The sequence below is a fragment of the Suncus etruscus genome, chromosome 4, assembly GCF_024139225.1.
Source record: "Suncus etruscus isolate mSunEtr1 chromosome 4, mSunEtr1.pri.cur, whole genome shotgun sequence".
In the NCBI taxonomy this organism is placed as follows: domain Eukaryota; kingdom Metazoa; phylum Chordata; class Mammalia; order Eulipotyphla; family Soricidae; genus Suncus; species Suncus etruscus.
In genome coordinates, this window is record NC_064851.1 from 86044962 (window position 1) to 86067643 (window position 22682).

General features: G+C 34.1%; 1 protein-coding gene across 1 annotated transcript in view; it reads right to left on the reverse strand.

Moving 5' to 3' along the window:
* The window catches only part of FRK (fyn related Src family tyrosine kinase), a 127361-nt gene that overhangs the window by 24437 nt on the left and 80242 nt on the right, over positions 1–22682 (reverse strand). The window contains 4 exon segments of the mRNA XM_049772610.1: positions 4326–4494; positions 4891–4947; positions 4949–4999; positions 5001–5056. Coding sequence (XP_049628567.1) covers positions 4326–4494; positions 4891–4947; positions 4949–4999; positions 5001–5056 — 333 coding nt within the window.

Consider the following 22682-nt stretch of genomic DNA (forward strand, 5'->3'; position numbering starts at 1 on the left):
GGAGGTGTGAAAAAAGGATTAAAGAAGTGTACAAGAAAAAGCAGGCCAGTTGGGGAGAGAACAGCAACTATGTTTACTAGAAACCAAAATATTAAAATTATCATAACCATGTTACTTCAGTTGAAATTAAAGATGATTTGATTACCTTAATATATTAATAATGGATCTTTAGGTTGTACAACTGAACTTAGTATATTACCAACTGTCCCTAAATTTAAAAAAGTTAGTTGGCATTTGATTTAAAATATGGATATGTTTTGACATTTTAAGATAACACTTCAATTAGTTCATTAATACAGAGTCAATGATTCACATATGACTGTCAGATTATTTCAGAGAGAGCATCCTCACTTAGAAAATTAAATTAAATCTTTTAGGCAATCTCTTATTTGATGTGTCCTCGAGAGTCTAATAGTTCAGAAATAAGGCTCAATAAAATTTCAGATTCTGGCAAATCCTAGTTTATTTGTGTGGTTTTGAATAAGTTTCCAGTCCTTAATTTTTTATTTATTTATTTATTTTTATTTTTTATTTATTCATTTGGTTTTGGGTCACACCCAGCGGCACTCAGGGATTACTTCTGGTTCTGCCACTCAGAAGTCAGTCCTGGCAGGTTCAGGGAACCATAGGGGATGCCGGGATTAATACCGGGGTCATCCTATGTTGGCCACGTGCAAGGTAAACACCTTACTGCAGTACTATTGTTCCAACCCTTAGTCTTCATTTTTTAATTGTGACTAATAATTTTATAGCACCGTAAATCATAATTAGAATAATAGCTATGTCTAAAATATACATACTAAATGAGCCTTACCCATTATTTGGTTTGTTATTAACATTACTACTTCTTACAAAAACAAATCTGCCATATTTTTTACAGATTGCAGAGTGAGGAGTTTAAGAATTCAAGTTGAAAAAATAGGGCTGGGAAATTTTGTTGGACTTCCTTACTTTAATCTCTATCAAGGTTTTGCTGCAATTAGGGTTAAAAGTTTGATGCAAAATAGTAAAGTGGAACTGGAAAATAAAAGAGGTTACTCAAAACACAATAAAGAATGTTGTTCTTGGTTGTTATAACTAGTAAATTATAGGCCAAATCGGAATATAGTGGAATCCTTCCTCCCCCAAAAACAATTCAATAAATTCCTTGTTATTGCAGCACTATAGTAATTTTGATCACCAGCCAGACAATTCTTATAACAGTGTGCTTTTCTATGTTTATATGATGCAATGTACCAGTTCTTAAATACGTATACATCAGATTTGTCTTCAGAGTAAGGTTCTCAAAGCACTCCTTTATAACTCTACTGGTCACAGTTGACCAGCTGCAGCACAAAGAAAACTCAATTTCAACTCCAGCTAGTAATGCAACATTAAATATTAATTTTTTGGCCATCAAAGCTACTGTAGAAGTTGATTTCAAGCATGTCTTTATTGCGTGGCAGTCTGCTAAGCAATAAATACCTGCTAAGATTGATTAATGGCTCCAGTAAAGTGAAAGGCACTTAACCAATCATCAAAGCTGTTTGCTGCTATTGCACTGTAAATCAATAATAATTACTCCGTTGGAAAGAAAGCTATCACGAAGTCTTTTTTTTAATATGAGAAATCTAATTTTTTTGTTCTCTTCTGACCTCCAGAAGGCCTTCCTTAGAGAGCAGTGTTGGATGAATAGCTACTTGATTATTTTATGGAAAACATTAAATTGGATAATAAAGCTTAGTTTAAATTGTCAGCAAGATTAGGATTTGCAGTCATAGTTATGCAGCAGTTGTTAAAATCATAGTTAGTGGGCTGTATCACAGGTCACCTAGATTACCCATGTGATATAGCCACGTAAAAGTGCCTCTCCATTGTTTCATATGCTGCAAGCTTACATTTCAGTACAATAAGAATGTAGTGCATATATTTTGTGTACATTGATTCAACTTGTCCACATTAGAATCCATGAAGTAGTAACTATGATCATTTTTACCTCCAGAAAATAAGGTTAAAAAAAGTTAAAAATTGTTACAAAGTCAGATTACAAAGTCAAATTTTGAAACTCAAATAGATTTTACAATAAATGTCTTGTTTTCAGGTACTATGACAGAGAATCCAAACTTTCCCAATTTTTCCAATGCACACTCACATCTCAGTAATTTTTTCTTGATGTCTCTAAATGAGGACCCATAATGCTTACATGCCTTACCTGTTTAAATTCAGACATATTAAGTATTTGTTTTTTAAAGCAGATCACATAAACTGAAAGAAAAATAACTATACTTTATGTCATCTTTAATCACAATTACTTGCTGAAGAGATTCATCTAATGATGAATCATCTAATGGATCCTGTGCAGTTTCTTTTGGAAGCAAATAAAACATCAATATCAATTGTTTTCTAGTTTATATTGATTTTGTGTGGTTTGTTTAAACAATATTGCCCCATTTTCTGTTTTATATGAACTTTGTGTTAGTCTTTCTTTTGAAAATTACTGCCATCAAAAGCCCAGATTTAAACATATGTTAGTAAAAGGGGATATGATCTTTTATCCCCCTTTTGGGATATGGGGATAACCCATATCAAACAATACTGGGGGCCAGAGAGATGGTACAGTGGTTAAAATGTTCTCCTTGTATATGTTTAATTCTGGTTATTCTCCAGCACCATATATCCAAGTATGATCTCCAGAGATCTTATAGGAATGTGCGACAAACAGTAAGCCCTGAGCACTACTGGGATGAGGCTCAAAAAAAAAAGAAAAGAAGAAAGAAAAAGAAGAAAGAAAGAAAGGTAAGAAAAGAAAGAAAGAAAGAAAGAAAGAAAGAAAGAAAGAAAGAAAGAAAGAAAGAAAGAAAGAGAAAGAAAAGAAAGAGAGAGAGAGAAAGAAAGAAAGAAAGAAAGAAAGAGAGGAGAGAAAGAAAGAAAGAGAAAAAGAAAGAGAGAAAGAGAGAAAGAACGAGAGAAAGAGAAGAAAGAAAGAAAGAAAGAAAGAAAGAAAGAAAGAAAGAAAGAAAGAAAGAAAGAAAGAAAGAAAGGAAAGAAAGAAAGGAGGAAGGAAGGAAGGAAGGAAGGAAGGCAAGAAGGAAGGAAGAGAAAGAAAGAAAGAAAGAGAAGAAAGAAAGAAAGAAAAAATAAAGAGAGAAAGAAAGAAAGAAAGAAAGAGAGAAAAAGAAAGAAAGAGAAATAGAATGAAAGAATCAAACAAAGAAAGAAAGAAAGAAAGAAAAAGAAAGAAAGAGGAAAGAAAGAAGAAAGAAAGAAAAGAAAGAAAGAAAGAAAGAAAGAAGAAAAGAAAGAAAGAGGAGAAAGAAGAAAGAAAGAAGAAAGAAAGAAAGAAAGAAGAAAAAAGAAAAAAAGAAGAAAGAAAGAAAGGAAGAAAGAAGAAAAGAAAGGGAAAAAGAAGAGAGAAAGAAAGAAGTAAGAAGAGAAGAGAAAGGAACAAAAGAAAGAGTATCAGACTAGCAAACTATTTTGGGGTAGGAACTTTATGCAATACGGTAAAATGTTTATCTAACTGAAAATAGGAGAAATATTGGAAGTGGGGACATTGGAAGATTGCTTGTAACGCTAGAAAAGAGATGCATTTATGAAATCTTGCACTGATCTACATAGCAATGCACTTGCTTTTATGTTCTAGAATCTATGAGTCATAACTTATGGTTTCGCTGAACTCCAAAGATGACTTTACTCCGTCTTTATACTAGCACTGATTGTCTGTGAACCCTGGAACAATTGTAGTGGCCGATTTTTTTAATACATAAAATCTTTTATTTAAGCAGAATAATTATAAGCATGATTGGTAGTTGGATTTCAGTCATAACAGGAATACCCCCTATCTAACTGGTGTAATATTCCCCACCACCATTGCCCCCTTCCTCTCCTTCCCAACCTTGCCTGTATTTGAGACAGGCATTCTACTTCTCTTCACTCATTAAGATTGTCATGATAGTTGTTAGTGTTAGTTAATTTCCCTAACTGCACCACTACTCTTTGTAGTGTGCTTCATATTGTGAGCCAGTCCTTCGGGCCCTCATATCTATTGTCTCCTGGGGATTATTACAATAAAGTCCCTAATTTTTCTTAAAACCCATAGATGAGTGAGACCATTCTGTGTCTAGCTCCCTCCCTCTGACTTATTTCACTCAGCATAATAGATTCCATCTACATACACATATAAGAAAATTTCGTGACTTCATCTCTCCCGACATAATACTGCATAATATTCCATTGTGTATATGTACCACAATTTCTTTAGCCATTCATCTGTTGAAGGGCATCTTGGTTGGCAGTTTAAAGTTCAACATACACCATTAAATCTCTGAGTATATTAATTCCCATACCTGGTTTTAATGTTTTGACTGCTACCGAAGTTGTATTATTCCATAGGCCTTCCCACACTTCACCAAATTGACCAGATCCCAATCGCCTCAGAAGCTGAATAGAGTTGCGATCTATTTCCCATAGGTCTACAGTTTGATATGATAAATCAAAAGTTGCTGGAACTTGAATCTGTTTTAAATAATTATAGAAAGTTTGTTGAAATAAAATACATTCAATAAAATTTAAGTAACATAATTTTCTGAGAAGTTTTAATTTTTTTCCCATCAGTATCGAGGTACAGTGGTGTTTGCAATCCTGTTAATTATGGTTTGGTATATAACATAGATCACAATTAATAATATAAAATTTATTTTAATTACTTTTAAGTAGAGATTAAGTGAAGAATATATGTTATATCTATTAAGATAATATCTTCTGCATTTTTGCCAAATCGTATTCTTTTTGTACATCTGTCTAAAATAACTAAAATTACTTCTGTGCAGACATATGACATAGACATATTCTAATATCTGAAGGGAAAATGTAACTTCTAATTAAAATATACATATCTGTAAAACATGTTACCTTTAAGCATGGTTTTCCCAGCTTGATACACAAGCCATCACTTGTCTGGTAATAGTGGACTCACAAATTCACTCAGTGTTGAAAAGGTTTTTCTCTTAGTAAGGTAAAAGGCCCCCTTCATCCAGTCTTCTGATTCTGTAATGTTTTACAATTCCTGCATCTAAAACTGGAAGCCAAAAAAATTTTTGTTGATAAACGTCTTGAGAAAGCCATGCAGTTGCTTTATCTGCTGGAACTTCAGTTCATGAATAATATTTTCACAAAATCTATTTATTTTTCAACGTTGATTGAAAAAGATTTTTAGAAAGAATGCAAAAGTTACACTGCTTTGTGGCCTCATATACATGTTTAGAACAAAATAATTAGATCTATCATTTAAGTAATAAGAAAAAAGAAGCACTATCAGTTTCAGAAATCACAGAACTCACAAAACCAAAATCACAAAAGGTGTTTCAAAATATTCCCATTCATCCTGTTACAAAAATCAGGGAGAACTTTTTCCTACAAATTCTATAACATGGGCCTGTAATTTAATAAATAGTATCTTCAATACTTTCCCTACAACAATATAAGAAGTTTCACTGGTTATTCATTATACTGTGTCTCAATATAAGCTGATAACAGAATTTTAGCAGAGCTCAACAAAAGCAATTTCACAGTCTAAAATTATGCAATATTATACACAATTTTCAGTAGTATTTGTTAATTCAGGGTAAATTCTGTAGCATTTATTGGGAAAATAGACTATGCACAACCATTTTTCCAGTTTTAATTTAGATGCCTTTAAGATGTAGAAAATACTTTGCTGATTTTGAACTAGCACTAATCATTGTAACCTTTTTCTGGTAGTGATACTACCAATTTTCCTCTGAGAATTATTGCCCCTCCTAGACTAAATGCTATAAAGAATACTGAACTTAATAAGGCACATTCAAAGTCATCAAACACAATCCATTCCCTCAGAAAGTTCTTTCTAGAGTCTAGAAAGATAGAGAAGAATCTGGGTACTATTGCTATATTTTTCTTTTGTTTAAATTTTTTAACTGCTAGAGGTTTGGAACTGCTAGCAAAATATTAGTCCCAAGCAAGGAGAGAGCTTTACCAAGTTAGGCAAACCAATACAAACAATGTTGATAATAAAATATAAATTTAACCTATGCAACCAGCTAAGCCTGACATTTCAGAGAGGATGGTCCATTAGCTACCTCTTTGGTTTAAACTATTTGAATTAGAAGTATATTTAGGACATGACAAAAGTCAGGACAATGTTTCCTCAAAAAGTAATTGACATATTCCAGATTTTTTTAGCCAAAATAAAAAATAATAACAAGTATTAACAAAGAAAATGAAGTAATTAGAATTCAAATGCGGTTGATTTGATGATAGCTTAATTTTTACAGTCTTTTAAAACTTTAAAAAACTTTATGTAATATACATAGGATAAAAATAATCATACTATGTTACTATGTTTAAATTACATAAATAAAAATGCACAACATATTTATATGTATAAAATTAAGGTGTTCAAGAAAGTTTGTTTGATATTGAAAGATTTCAACCCTTTTCATATGAAGAGCATTGATTCTGGGAAATGTGTGTGCTCTCAGAGAGGGATCAGATGATTTCAGTTCTATTTGTCTGGAATAGATACATTTATAAATAGTTAGTGGAAGATAAAGAAGTCTGGCTTTCTCTTAGTGTTGATAAATTACTTCACATTGTATCTGATGGTAGAAAAAGCATTTGTCTTCTACTGCACAAAGAACTACCATGAGAAATCATCAAAGGCTCTTTCAAAGTATTATGCTACCTATTTCTTCATAGTGCTGCCACATTGTTCAGAATAAGTCAAATAATTGTGAAATACATAGTACTCCAAAACCTTTAAGAATTAACTTTTATTACATAACACAACAAAAAAATCAAGGTACGCAGTATAAATAGAGGCTGAATGTAAAAATGGCAGATACCTAGTATTGTCAGTGAACAATATCAATTTTAGTTTGGCATTTTATAATAGATCAGTGATTGGTAGATTGGAAATAATTTCAACTTGCATCTGGTTTATGGCATTATTTAGACATAATCTTTTCCTATTAATGGAGTAATAATCTGTTAGGAGACTGAGTAAAACAATATGATGATGAGCAAAGGACTGAAATTTTAAAACTCACTGCCATAATATTATTCTGCTAAGGACTTGTACTTTTGAACATAGAAAGGAACTTCATTTCAGTTTCTTATTCAGAAAATAAGAATATTCATCTTGGGGCCTGCAAAGGTGGCGCTAGAGGTAAGGTGTCTGCCTTGCAAGCGCTAGCCAAGGTAGGACCCCGGTTCAATACCCCAGCGTCCCATATGGTCCCCCCCAAGCCAGGGGGCAATTTCTGCGCTTAGCCAGGAGTAACTCCCTGAGCATCAAATGGGTGTGGCCCGAAAAAAAAAACAAACTAAAAAAATCATCTCATCTATCTTTGTCTTATATATCTTATCTTATCTATATCTCCCCACAGAGACAGTTTGCATGACACTACTCTTATAATGGAATATTAGTTATCCAATAGGATTATTAACAATAGAAAGATACTTCTAAAGTAAATACTTCCATCTCTAAACAATGACAGAGTGTTTACCCAACATAGTGAAGAAACTGATACTAATTATGTATGAGAAAAATCCTTTTTCTTGTACATTTGTTTTGATACTCTTTAGAATGTGTTCTGTACTTTCAAAACTTCAAAGTCAATAATGAGAATTTAGAATGGTGTCTGTACTTTAAAAAACTTACAAAGTCAATCATGAGAATTTATACCATTGCCTCAGACATCATGCTTAGTTTTATACCAGTAAGTTAACTAACATGGAATCACGTTATATTGAATCCACTTTTTTTTTGGTTTTGGTTGGTTTTGGGGCCCACACCCCTGTGACACTCAGGGGTTACTCCTGGCTATGCCCTCAGAAATCCGCTCTTGACTTGGGGGACCATATGGGACATGGGGAGATCGAACCGCCATTTGTCTAGGTTAGCCCTTGCAAGACAGATGCCATACCACTAGCGTCACCTCTCCAGCCCCTGACTCCACTATTAATAAAACTAAAGACATACATTCTATTTATGCATGTTGTTCTACAGAAGAAATGGAATTAGATTTTTGGTATAAATAGTTTTAGAGGAAAAAGGTGCAACTATCTGAAAGGTTCATAAATTAAGATGATAAATACAAATAAGTCACTACAGAAAAAAATTTCTTTTATTGTTAATAATAAATCCACTAAAATAAAAAAGACAAACATAAGTATTTTCAGGCATAAAATTTAACTAATAGACCTACAAGGCTTTTTCCAGCTAGTGTATTGTGAACACTCGTCAATAAGTTTAACTATTTTGTCTGTTAGATAATTAAAAATAATACCACAAATTTAAAAGCTAATTCAGGATATATAAAATAGCCTGTATGTCTTGGTACAGTAGTACTGTTACTGGAACAAAAGGCCATCAGAAAATAGTATTACTCAAAAATAACAATAAAATACATTTATCCTCACACCAAAAAGTCAGTCATCTCTTTTATATTATATATAAACCGATGAGGCCTGGAGAACACAATTGTCCATATATCCTAAAACTAAACTTTGAATAGTCTTAAGGAAAGTATGCTCCTTACTGAAATATATATTCTACCCCCATCAAAGCTTGCACTAAAATTGTTAAAATTCAATATCAATTTTATTATTTATACATATCATATTTAAATATGGTAATCATCCCTATATTGTAGACTACACACATAAAATATTTTCAGATCATCTTTCTCAAAGTTTCTTCAAAAATCTTATGGAAAACATTATTTTCAATATATAATACTGCAGAATAAATCTCTTTCAAACAGCTTGACTATTCTCAGAATTCTGGCCCCTCACTAACTATTACCCCTTCAATAAATCAAAAAGTAATTGCATATGGGTTATTATTGTCGCAGTTTCCTATAGAAAATCTGTCACTGAATTAAGATATAATATGACAAGAGAATCTGTGAACCTGCTTTTTAAATTCTACCCTAAGGATATATAATAAAAATATCTACATACATTTTGTTTAGTTATTGCATTACTTGGTTTTAGGAGGACCCAAAGACTTGCATAAATTAAAAATCTACTCAAAATACAATTTCAATAAGTTGATAATAAAATTAACAAAATAAAAGGAAAGGATGATTCTAAGCATAAGAATAATATGACTATAAGATAATATGGATAATATGGCTTGAATGAGGTATATTCCATATAAATTTGCTAGATTTAAACAAAAGATCTGCATTTGGTTCTTCATTTCTAGAAACTCATAGCCAGGAGTAAAACATATTCAGACACTCGGTTTTCTGAAGAAAATATAAAAAGCTGTTACTCAGGCACATGTACATACATACACACATCAGCTCTCTCACTATAAAAATCAGGAGGAAAATTATCAAAGAAAGCATATTATAATACAGCATATTATAGCCAACATTTTTTTTTGGCTACACCCTGCATGCTCAGGTGTTACTCCTGGCTTTGCACTCAAATATTGCCCTTAGCAGGCTCAGGGGACCATATGGGATGCCAAGGATCATACCTGGGTCTTTCCCGAGTTGGTTGTGTGCAAGGCATATGCCCTACCGCTGTGTTAACACTCTGGTTCCATATGCCAACAGTCTTTTTTATTAATATCTTTATTTAAAAACCTTGATTGCAAATATGATTGTAGCTGGATTTTAGTCATGTAAAGAACACCCCCTTTCACCAGTGCTACATTCCCATCACCAATGTCCCAAATCTCCCTCCTCCCCACCCCACCCCCACCTGTACTCTAGACAGGCGTTCCACTTCCCTCATTAATTCACTTTGTTATGATACTTCTCAATGTAGTTATTTCTCTAACTGCACTCATCACTTGGTTGTGAGTTTCATGTCATAAGCTGGACCTTCCAGCCCTTGTCTCTTTTGTCTCTGAGAATTATTGAAATCGTTTTTATTTTTCTTAAAATCCATAGATGAGTGAAACTATTCTGCATCTATCTCTTTCCCTCTGCTTATTTAACTCAGCATAATATATTCCATGTACATCCATGTATAGGAAAATTTCATGACTTCATCTCTCCTGATGGCTGCATAATATTCCATTGTGTATATGTACCACAATTTCTTTAGCCATTCATCTAATGAAGGGCATCTGTGTTGTTTCCAGAGTCAAACATTCTTCATAGTGAATTTACCAACACATTGTAGAAGTACTAAAATCTTAAGATGTCCATTAATATATGCCAATTTTACTATGAAATTCATTACATGCAAGCATATGAGAATCTGAGAAAAAGTTAATTATTACATAAAAACAGTATGTATAAGGAAGTTCATTGTAACACTTTATAGCATTAAAGGACTCTACTCTTAAACTATAATAAATCTAAAATTGAAGAAAAATGCATCATAAAATTATTTAGTAGCAAGAATATTGTATAATGCCTTCAATGAAATAAGGAGATATAACATTAAGAGAATATTAGAATTCAAACATGAGGGTTGTACTGGCAGCTTCTAGTAACGAAGCTTTTTACTATTAAAGGAACTCAGCTGAGGATCTTTGTGAAAACATTAATTTCAGAAGATCCAGTTGAATAAATTTGCCAACATAAAAATTATATTGGCATTATATTGGCAAATTTGTGACTATTTTATTCAATTAATTCCCAAAGAAAATTCAATAAATGTAGAGTAACTTTAAAAGAAGAACATATACATAATACTCCCAATTTTCTTAGACAGTATAAAAAATGAAGTTAACTACTTAAGAATTTCACTGAAGATTCTTCTATTTAGTACACTTTGGATAAAAAATTTCATTAACTCATTTATCTTCAAACTTCATTTTTTTTTTTTGGTCACAACCTGGCAGCGCTCAGGGGTTAATCCTCCTGACTCTACACTAAGAAATTACTCCTAGCAGACTCTAGTGGGGACCATATGGGATGCCGGAATTAGAACCACCATCCTTCTGCATGCAAGGCAAATGCCCTACGTCCATGCTATTTCTCCGGCCCTAAACTTAATCTTTTAACTTAAAATCATCATTCTTCTCTTACATAAGTCAGTGAAAAATACTAAGAATTTTGAGTTCTACTTTATCTGCCCCAAATTCTCCACTCCACAGCTGGACAGATTTCTAAATTGTGCTAATTATCTCCCACTAGAACTCAGCAGGATCATTTTTTTTTTGTTTCTCTGTGTTGATTTTATCTTTATTTTCTCATTAAATTTTGTATTTCAACATTGTAAGTCAACTTCAAAACACTTTTTAGAACTAAGTAATCATATGAACAGAAGAAAGTTACAGCAACTAAAAAAGGAATCTCTAAAGAAGTGGCTACCCTGCCAATATAGTAGGCTGCTGCTCTGGCATTTCATGGAAACAGAAATTATAGAAAATGAAACAATTATAGAAATGAAAAAGGCAGGTTCTGAATGAAGTAGGGAAAGAGAAGAATCAGACTGGATGGTAGGAGCATGAGTTGAGGACTGGGAACCTTGGTGGTGTAAAGGTGTAGTATATCTATTACCTGAACCACAGCACTTTAAGACTCAAACTACAATAACCAAGTTGTAAAATGTGCCCCTCAGGGAATGGAAATATGTTGGTTCAAAGAAGTTGACACTGATGGTGGGATTGGTGCTGGAACACTATGAGCCTGAAAATCTACTTTGAATAGCTATAACTCATGGTTCCTTAATAGAATATATATAAATATATAAAATATATATAAATAAAATTGACTTAATTTAAATAGTTTAATTTGCCCCTGAATACCTAGTGCTAGGATTGAAAAACAATGTGATGAGATGCTGAGACTCACCTTCTAAATGCCTATGCCAACTGTCTCATTCACTTTCCAGATAGTAAATATTATAAGATGGTTCTCAAAAGGTCACTTCTCACAGTTACAGAAGCAAGTAAAATTGCCAAATCTAGTGATGTTAAGGCAGTGCCAAGGATCAAAATTGGTGCCTCCGAAATGCTAAGTATGTGCTCTATCATTTATGCCATATCACTTGTAACCCTTAAGCAATGTATAAGTTGAAACATTTTTATTCATCGAATATCGTATTTCTAAATTGTCCTGGTCTTGGGCTTCTTTCCCTCCATCTGTTCCATTAATGAGTTCTGACAAGAAACATCAAATAATCACTCTCATTCAAAGTTTATCATCTTAACCTATAATACCACTAACAGGAGCATCCAACTGAATCTCATTATCCCAACCAATCATTTAAGCATCTAAGTCTTTCAAGATTTAAGTTCCCTGTGTGAAAGGGAACCTTATTTTTACACCAATCCATCTTTATTCTGCATAAATAATTAAATAGTTCCCTTGATTTTGACTATTTTCTTACTAGTCAATATCAGAGTGACATAACATACAAATTTTACTTAGTTGGCAGCTTTCCCCATCTTCACCGACTGACAATTAGAATATATCCTTCAACAGATCAAAGAACGTCTTACTTATCATTGTAGTCTAACCCTCTAAATATTAACTGCACTCAATAGACATTTAACAGGTATTTTGCTAACTAATTTAATCACAAGGATGTAAGGTCTGTATCATCTTTGTTCAGCATTTTACATATTTGAGATTATAGAAAATGAGCTTCACTATAGTTATAAGAAAATAGGAAATTTGTCTTTTGTAGATTTTTTTCCTTCCTTTATGATTTTGCTTCACCATATTTTATTTCTAGAAAACCTTTTTAAAAGGTGGACAGAAAATGGGTGCCAGGTGGACTCTATAGGAGTCCTCAGGCATAACCCCCACTCTCTCTACATTAGGGGGGAGGGAATGGGGAGGCGGGCAGGCTGATGTCTGGGCTTCCGGTTCCTTTTTTGGTTCTGGTGGCTTAGCAGGTTCCCAGCCAACCCACCTTTTTCCCCTGGACTCCAGGCCTTACCTGGATGCCTGCCCAAGTGGCCAGAAGGTGGGTGCCAGGTGAAATCTATAGGAATCCTGTCTTCCCCCTCTCCCATACACTGGGGGGGGAGGAGCACAGGGAGGAGGGCAGGCAGATGTATGGCTTCCGGTTCCCTTTTTGATTCTGGAGGGCTAGCTCTTGCTGGCATGGGACTTGGGGAGGCCCCAGGCCGAAGGCCTTCTCCCTAGCTTGGGGGGTGCTGGGAGGCATGACAGGCCCCCAGCCGTCTCCCTCTTTCTCCCTTGGACTCCAGGCCTTCGTTGAACTCTATAGGGGTCCTCAGGCTTTCCCCTACTCTCTCTACACTAGGGGGGAGGGGCATGGGAAGGAGGGTGGGCAGATGTTGCACTGGGTTATGTTGGGCAGTCACTGGCAATTTTTTCTCATTGGTCTCCATTTTAAAACCATGTACAATATATATATATATTGATAGTATTCTATGCATATATTTTCCATGTGCATAATATCCATCTTGTATTTTGCCCTTGACACTGCCCTAAAAAGCTTGTTTCTAGTTCTTTACTGCCTCAATTCCAACCATTATTTCCCCTCATTTACCCTTTTTACCTTCAATACTGTACAGGTCAAATCACAGACCAAAGTGGTGTACTGAATTTAACACCTCACTCAACTATTTCAAAAATTTCCCCTCTATGTATTTTTGTCTGTCCTTTTCTTTGTTATCTGATTAATAAGGAATTCTGTAGAAGTGTTCCTCTATTTAAAGTTTATGCTAGAACCAAGTCAACTGGATTGTTGAACTTGTTCTAGCGTACCCATAGGCACCAATCACGCCATGTGGCATTGTTCTTCCTTTGTATAGGCACATTAAAATGGGAAATTACATACAAACAAGTTCTTATCTAATAGAGAATGGAATTCACAAATATTGTTATGCAGTGGGACCTTATACTCTGAACATTGTCATAATGACCTGGCTCAGGCCTCAGAAGAATGGGCATTGTCCATTTACCCCTGAACCAGGGATTACATCTACAAAACAACCACAGTTGTGTACAACGTCACCTGAAAGCAATCCTCTACCAGGAAAGATCCTACCATTGCTCTGGCATAAATCCACTCAACAGAGACTTCCCTTAAACACCCAGAAGACTTAAACAACAACGACAACCTGCTTTCAGGACCGAGCTCTCTGAATCACCCTCTAACTGTGAGGTGAAACTAAAGGATGCTCCACATCATCCTGACTTTGAAGTAGGATATGGGACATATTCCAGGATCCTTGGCTACAGAAACTTGACACCAAGGAACAGTGACTGTGTGAAAAATAAAAGTGTATTGGCACTACAGACAATGACTTAGGTTAGACAACCTAGTATGCCTAGAGCCTAAGTTCGTCTTATGCCAGAATACTTCAGGGTAAGGTCTCCTTGTATGTAGGCCAAGGTTTTTTCCTTTCCATGTCCCCTATATTTTGCTGGGTCTATGCAAAACAATCGCCACTCTAACACCTTCTTTGCTGTGCTCCTTTGACTCATTCTTTTTTTTTTTTTTTTTTGGATTTTGGGCCACTCCCGGCGGTGCTCAGGGGTTCCTCCTGGCTGTCTGCTCAGAAATAGCTCCTGGCAGGCACGGGGGACCATATGGGACACCGGGATTCGAACCAACCACCTTTGGTCCTGGATCAGCCTGCTTGCAAGGCAAACGCCGCTGTGCTATCTCTCCGGGCCCACCTTTGACTCATTCTTAATGAAATAATGTATTATGATCAACTGTGTCAACAATACTATAGCCGTTAATGTTAAAGGAGTTACATAAATTTTGTGGCTTTAGATTGCTTTGTGTACTGCTAAGAAATGTTATAATGTACTACAATCTGGGGACTTGAGGGACAAAGTAATTGTGCATGTTTTTTTGTTTTATTTTTCTTAATGTTTTTTGGCTGAAAATTCAAAATTAAGGTGTCAGCAAAGGGATATCTTTTGAGACTTCTGTTTATGGGTGATTGTCTTCCCACTGTAACTTTACCTTGTCTTTTATCTTTGCATCTTTGTCTTCATAGATTAAGTAAATAGAAAAAAAGGAAAAGAAAAAAGTTCTTCAAGTGATTAAAAAAATACAGCTCTACAGAATATATAAAGGAAGTCCCTGCTCTGTTGCAAAAAAAATAAGAAAATAAATTTAGTTCCTGTCACATAAGCTTTTAAGACAACAGAATATTTTTTCATATTGTGGTTTCTGTGCCAAGGCACATTTCTAAAATGCATTAGTAATGACTTCATGATTGATGAGATGTTGATAAATGGATACAAGGTAGCAAAAATCATATATTTTAATACATACTTCAAAAACTAGGATTATTAATTAGTTAACTTTTATCTCATAAACATATTTGCATAACAACAAAGAAACTAGAATTCTGAATCATTAAAAAATAAAAATTATTAAATGTTGACATTAGTAAAGTAAAATTATGACCCAAAACCCATCTACAATCATATTTATAATCAAGGTGTTTAAATAAAGATATTAATAAAAAAATTAAAAATAATAAAGTAAAATTACTAGCAATTCAATATATATTTACTTATAGAATATACATATAGTCTTATATAATATTTATATTATAAAGCAAAATAAGAATCTTATATGCCTCTAAAGAATCATAAAGTTAAACAAAAAATAACAATAAAAAAGTCGGGTATTTCATTTCCATAAAAGTATGTTTTTCTTGAAATGCCACAAGAGGGCGCACACATTGAATATGCATCTGTATAGAATGGGGAGCCCTACAAGCCTGCAGTGCCTTAGTTTTCAATAAAGGTACAAGTATAGTGTTTATTATTGTAAAGGGACGGCCATGTTTATATAATATATATATATTATATGAAAACTGTTGGGCTAAATATTAAATTATTTTCTTACAATATATTCTTTCCACTTATGAAAAGAAATCACTTGGTTACTTAATTTGATTGAAGTAATATTGGTTATAAAAATAAAAATAAATCTTCATAAAGAAATGTTTAAAAACAGGTATCACAAACAAACATACAATAAACAAGATCGTCTTTGTTACTTAGGACTGCCATTTTACCCCCTTGTCAGACCATCAGAAAGGAGTAGGGAAAGGGCTAAGAGAAGGCTGTGTGTGGGTCGGCTTAACCTCTGACCAGTCCTGGGTCCCAAAAACCTGAAGCATGGTGGTGTTGGGGACTGTACAAGATGTACAAGATGACTATTTTCACCCCAGATAAGGACCCCTGCTAAGCACATAGCCACATACTGGCCTTTTTCACTCCTTATCTCAATGTGATCATTTAAGGGCATTCTAACTCTATAGTCACCTAGCCATAAAATAGCACTTAAGAAATACCTGTATACTGCAGAAGTCACAATGGGAAAATTTCATTAAAATGAATGCTTCACCAAGAGTATTTTACCTAGCTAGAGTTTCATTCAGATTTGAAGGAATGTACACAACTTGACCAATAAACAACAGCTCAACAACTTCATAAACTTAAAAAAAACTTCTAAAAACTGAAGAGACTACTTTAAGACAAGAATTACAAATAAACAAAAATTCCTCTAAAACTGGAAAACAATAAACATAAGGAAAAAAACTCTGATAATATCACTCTATGTCAATAGCCTAAATGCTACTAAGAGACATAGAGTGTTTGCACATGGTAGCCTAGGACAGAATGTGGATTGGTCCCCTGGCATCTCATATGGTTCCCCAAGTCAAAAGCAATTTCTGAGCACATAGCCAGGAGTAACCTATGAGTGTCACTGGTGTTCTCCCCTGCCAAAAGAGAAAGAGAAACACACACAGAGAATAGAATATAAATTGAATTTAATCTTCTGTTGCCTAAAAGAATATTTCAAGCAAATAAACTCCACAAAAGATCAGACTTTCCATATTAGCAATCCTGACTTCAGGCTAAAAAAACTTATGAGACAGCGAAAGTCATTTCTTTAAGAACACATGCTCTTAAAATCAAACTCTTACATTTATGCACCCAATGAGGGAACTAGAAAAATACTTAAAATGACTATTAGTAGAGTTAAAGATGGACATAGATAGCAACACTGTAACAGTTGGAAACTTCAACAGCGATTTATCATTACTTCATAGATAAATTAAAGTAAAAGTCAATAAGGAAATACTGGACTTTAAGAAGAGAATGACTAAATAGATATATGGAGATTTAGTCCCCAAATGTCCAAGTACAAATTCTTCTCTAATGCACATTAGACATTCTCTATGATAGACCACATGCTGTGGCAAAAAAACGTACCTCTGTAAAGCTAAAAGGTTAGAAATTCCATCAACTAATTTTTCAGATCCTCATGCACCAAAATTAGAATTACTAACAAATATAAACAGAGAATTAACTCAAACATCTAGGAATTAAACAACTGATTATTGAACAATCAGTAGATCAGAAAGAAACATCAAAAGATTTTTCTGGAAACAAGAGAGTGAGGATACAAGCTACCAAAATTGTGGATCACAGCAAAGGAATTGTTAAGAAGAAAGTTCATAGTTATGCAAGAATTCATCATGAGGGAATCAAAGACCCATATAAATAATCTAATTCCATAGCTGGAGAAACTGAAAATCAATCAATATAAGAAGTCCAAAGTAGGGACCGAACGATAGCACAGCAATAGGGCATTTGTCTTGCACATGGCTAATCCAGAATGGACCTTGATTCAATCCCAGCATCTCATATGGTCCCCCAAGCCAGGAGCAATTTCTGAGTGCATAGCCAGGAGTTACCCCTGAGCAGCACCAGGTGTGGCCCCAAAACTAATATATACATATTAAAATTTTAAAATATTAGGAAAACATTGTTTATATTGAAGGTTTTCATTTAACAGCAAAACAAAATTTAAGACTAACTCACTTTCTATTCTTTTGGTAATTATTTTTTCCCAGTTTTTTCCAAAAAACTTTTTCTGTTCTGATATTTGAAAAGTTGATCTAGGTATAGATAAGTTTTCATTCCTCTTTCTCATAACCTTATAAAGGGTTTCTGTAGGGTTAACCATCTTTCACCCTAAAACTATTATGGTCCTGTTAAACTTTACCCTCAACAATTATTGTGAATAAATTCCACATTCTATAGTCCCATAAAAAAGGGGATCTGGAGCAGGGTCACAGTATATACACTCGAGTATAAGATGACCCAAGTATAAGCCGACCCACCTAGTTTTACCCCCCCAAAACTGAGAAAACTTAGTGACTCGAGTATAAGCCAAGGTCGAAAATGCAACATCCACTAGTAAATTTCAAAAATAAAATATATACTCAAAACAATTAAAATAATTGAGGAATCAGTAGGTTAAAAGTTTTTCAATATTTATTGCTAAAGAAAAACTGCAAACTAGCAACAATAACTTTAAAACTTTAAATAAAGTGCAGAAAACCATAACTTAACAGGTAATCAAGCTAAATCACAAAGTTAAAATCTTTCAAAACTGGATTATTCCTCATCATCATCTGTATGTCCAAACAGAGCTTTAGCTGTATCTGATGTGAGGGTATCAGCATAGACATTGTCATCATCACTGAGTTTACCAGATATCATTATCATTGCTGTCGGTCTCATACAAGGCACATAATATTGTGGGTTAAATAGTTGAGTGGCATACAGTTCTGTTCAGTCTCCTATCGCTTCAGCTCAGCCGTGACTTGTGGACTGAGCTAAAGCACCACCCCTCCAGCAAATGGCAGAAGATGACTGGAGACTATGTGCATTGATTCGATGCATGCACACAGACTCAAATAACCTGTATGACCCAAGTATAAGCCGAGTTTGGGATTTTTGACACAATTTTGTGCTTATACTCGAGTATATAAGGTAATCCAAACAGGGCTGAGGGGTGAAACACATATAGTCTGGCCAATCTTCTACCTCATATTGAGCGAGGGAGTTGCCTGACAGAATTGTCCTTTTTATTGAGTATAGAGACCCACACTCTGGGGACAGAAGGCCTATACTCAGCCAATCAAGCTTTGCTTGATACATGTAAAATAATCTATTTTTGGGGGGTAAAACCAAGTTGTAAACAGATATAAAGATGATCTCTGTTTTCAGGGATGATCTTTGTTTTGGGTGAAACAAGGTGTAATATAACAATTCTACTTTCTTCTTTGTGACTTGACTTTTGGACATTATTGCATATTCAAGGTGTGTTGTTATGAAATTACATGATGAGAGCAATATTACGTGTTCTTGCATGGATGTATTTTCCTCCAACTTGCTTAAAATACTGACATAAAAATTTTTAAATAAACAAAACAGAAAAGAAAATAAAAAAATAGATGAATCAATGTGTGTAGTTCACAGAGAAGAAACAGAAGCTTTAAGTCTGAAAAAAAAATACTACAAGTTTTCAAAAGAATACTGTTGCTTTTAAAATAGCTGGCCATGAATTTTTAGTAAGAGAAAATAACCTATGGACGAAGTACTCTATTGACAAAGTTTGTTTCCTATGTTGTGTGTAAAACATGTGTACATATATGTATCACATAGTATAATGTTAACTTAATTATGTAGAGTGATTAAGATCTTGAATTATAAATTATCAGTGGTAAATTTGAGAAAAGGAGGCATGTTCCATAGCTCAAAAAAGTCTTTTGCTATTTCAACGATATTTGCAATTAAGCTGACAACTAAATAATGACTTTAATTAAAAGACATTTTCCAAGATTGGCTTTGCTTAAATTTAATACATTTTATATGAGTTAGTGTAATTATTAACATAGAAATTCTTTCTGCAGCTAGTGCATTTTTAAAAAGCAAAACATCTTTAAGCAATATCAAAACATTCCCAGCATCCACAAAGGGTTTAATGCATAATACTTTAAGAAGCAATTTGTTTCAGTCACTTAACAGTTACCTCTACTTGGAATATAATAGCATTTACACTTAAGTTTAATAGTAATAAAATTACTAAGAAATTCTTTTGACCACTAAGTTCACAGAAATTTTAAATGCAGAGCAAATGGATGACTCAGGGAAGTGATAATGAAACACACACAATTACCAATGTAGTCAGCAGCATATTGCAAAATGTCAGCAGATTGAGAAAGTTGGGAACAATAATGATATTTCACGTGATTAGAAAAATAAGATGGATTTAAATTCAGTACCAAGCAGACAGATAGTGAGGACCACATACTTGGAAAAGTGATAGCCTTTTCCAACTTTGTCTCCTGTACAAATAAATGTCTTATTACTTGAAAGCAACTAAGCTGTCAAAGTGAGAAACTGTCTCTTTAAATAAGTCTAGGACAAAGAAAATAGGAGGATTATTTGTGGCTCTTACAAGGTATAGACTTCAGAATTTTAGAAAATTGATGGTCTTGTCTTTCTTTACTCTTAGTTAACTGCAAGGTGAAGATGATAGTTTGATCATTTACTGTCTTTACAAAACAATACTGAAAACTATAGAAAAGCAAGCACAAGGTAGAAGAAATAAAAGGATGTTTTATGTTCATGAAACTTACCTAATTTGAGGAGCACATTTTTATATACAATGAGTTGCTTCTGGATATAAAGAATCTTTGAATATCTTAATTCATCATGAAGCATACACTCAAGGTTAATATAAAAGAATACACACCTTCCCTAATAAAACTGTTGTTTTCATTATTTTTGAATTACCATTTGATTTACAATATTTTTGAATTATATATTTTGAATTATATAACTACCCCTGAATAAGTTTTTCCCATAAAATGATATCACTTTTGTAATGACGGGTCTACTATTTATGGACTACTAAGAATATTGGCAGTCTATTACTTTGATGGGCAAAATATTTAATTGGTTTTAAAAATACTACTTTATTTATTTTACAATTAAATTATGTTGCTATTGAAACATATTTTTCAAGAATATTTTTAAGAATGAACTTCAAAAAAAAAAAAAGAAAAAGGGGCTGGAAAGATAGCATGGAGGTAAGGTGTTTTGCCTTGCTTGCAGAAGGTCGGTGGGTTAGAATCCTGGAATCCATATGGTCCCCCGAGCCTGCCAGGAGTGATTTCTGAGCATAGAGCCAGGAATAACCCCTGAGTATGACGGGTGTGACCCCCCCCCCAAAAAGAATGAAATCCATAGATTTGTGCAACTTTGTTATAAAATTGTGCATATTTCCAGAAATGTACATGTCCCTGAAACTTACTAAAATTTATTACAGTAAGTTCTTTATCAAAAAAAATTAGAGGATAAGAGACAAAAAAAATATGGCAACATGTAAGTCTCCTACAATTGCTGCAAACACTTCTGGGCTTATTTATTTAATATCCTACATTACTGCAAATTTTCGCCTTCTGTAATCCCTATCAAAACTAAAATCATTTCTATCCCCTACTCAATCAAGTCAAAAGTCTGAGAATCGTGTTAGATTCTACATTTATCTTTATTTCACCCCCACTTCTGATTAGCCAACTGTAGTTTGCTCCTCTAAATATTTTTCATTTTCATTTCCTATTTCTCTCTTGGCTTTTCAAGCCATCATCATGAATAAAGTCAAGACCAGCTAGTAATGATCCCTGAAGATGGACCCCCTGAATTATCCCTGAATTTGAACTCAGTTTTGCAGAGGCTGTATGGTTTCCTTTCTATAAAAGAGAAGTTCTGGGCCGGAGAGATAGCACAGCAGCGTTTGCCTTGCAAGCAGCCTATCCAGGACCTAAGGTGGTTGGTTCGAAAACCGGCGTCCCATGTGGTCCCCCGGTGCCTGCCAGGAGCTTCCATGGCTTAGGACATTGGTTATAGAAAAAAATCTTAGTACATCCAGTTGACCTATGACTCATTGACCAACTCTGTGTCTTGCAACTGTGATTTTAGACAGCCAGCAAAATTACTGTGTATGTCCCTATTACTCCTCCACAGACTATTGTTTTAATCTCTAATCCATCCTCTATACAAATTTTCATTGTCCAGATCAGCTCAATTTCTGCTAAAACTTCTCTGCATGCATGGTATAAGAATCAAAATAGTCAAACTTCAACTTTTATTTCTAGCTCATTTTCTGCTATTCAACCTCTCCCTTTATTCCTACAACACACGCGGTGGCGCAGACACACACACACACACACACACACACACACACACACACACACACGACCTGCTCTACCTTTTATCAGTCTCCAAAACACGACATAATTACAACTCTGCTCTTACTAGCAAGAATGAATTTTGTCCATATTGTTGCCTTTTAATACAAATTGCTATAGAATCTAACTTCTTTTTTTAATGATTTTTATTGAGACCCATGACAATTACAAGTCTTTCACAGTTATATTTAAGGTACATACTGACAGTGAATTAAGGCAATTCCCCACCACAGTGTTGACATCCTTTCGCCCCAGTTTCCAGTATGCATCCCATACTTCCTCCCTTTGACCTTTGGGACTGCTAGTGTAACCAGTCCCCTTTGTATATAAACTTGTCCTAGACCTTGATTCTGTTGTCGTTGATTTTTGGGATTGGTATTTAGGCCTGATTATTATTTATTTCCACTCAATGTTCATGTGACTGTTTGCTTCTGGTACCATCCACTTTCTTTTTTTTTTTTTTCCTTAATTTACAAGGCAGAAAAGATGAGAATCTAACTTCTTAAACTGTAGACACAGGATCCCAAAACTGAAATTCGAGTTTTAGGGGGGAGAAAAGCAATAGTGTGTTCTTTCTGAATACAACAATCAAAAAATTAATTCATAATAAAATAAATAAAGAATTTGAGGTGTCTTTGGCAAAAAGTCACATGAATGAAAAAGTTAAAGCAGTCCTACTATAAATATA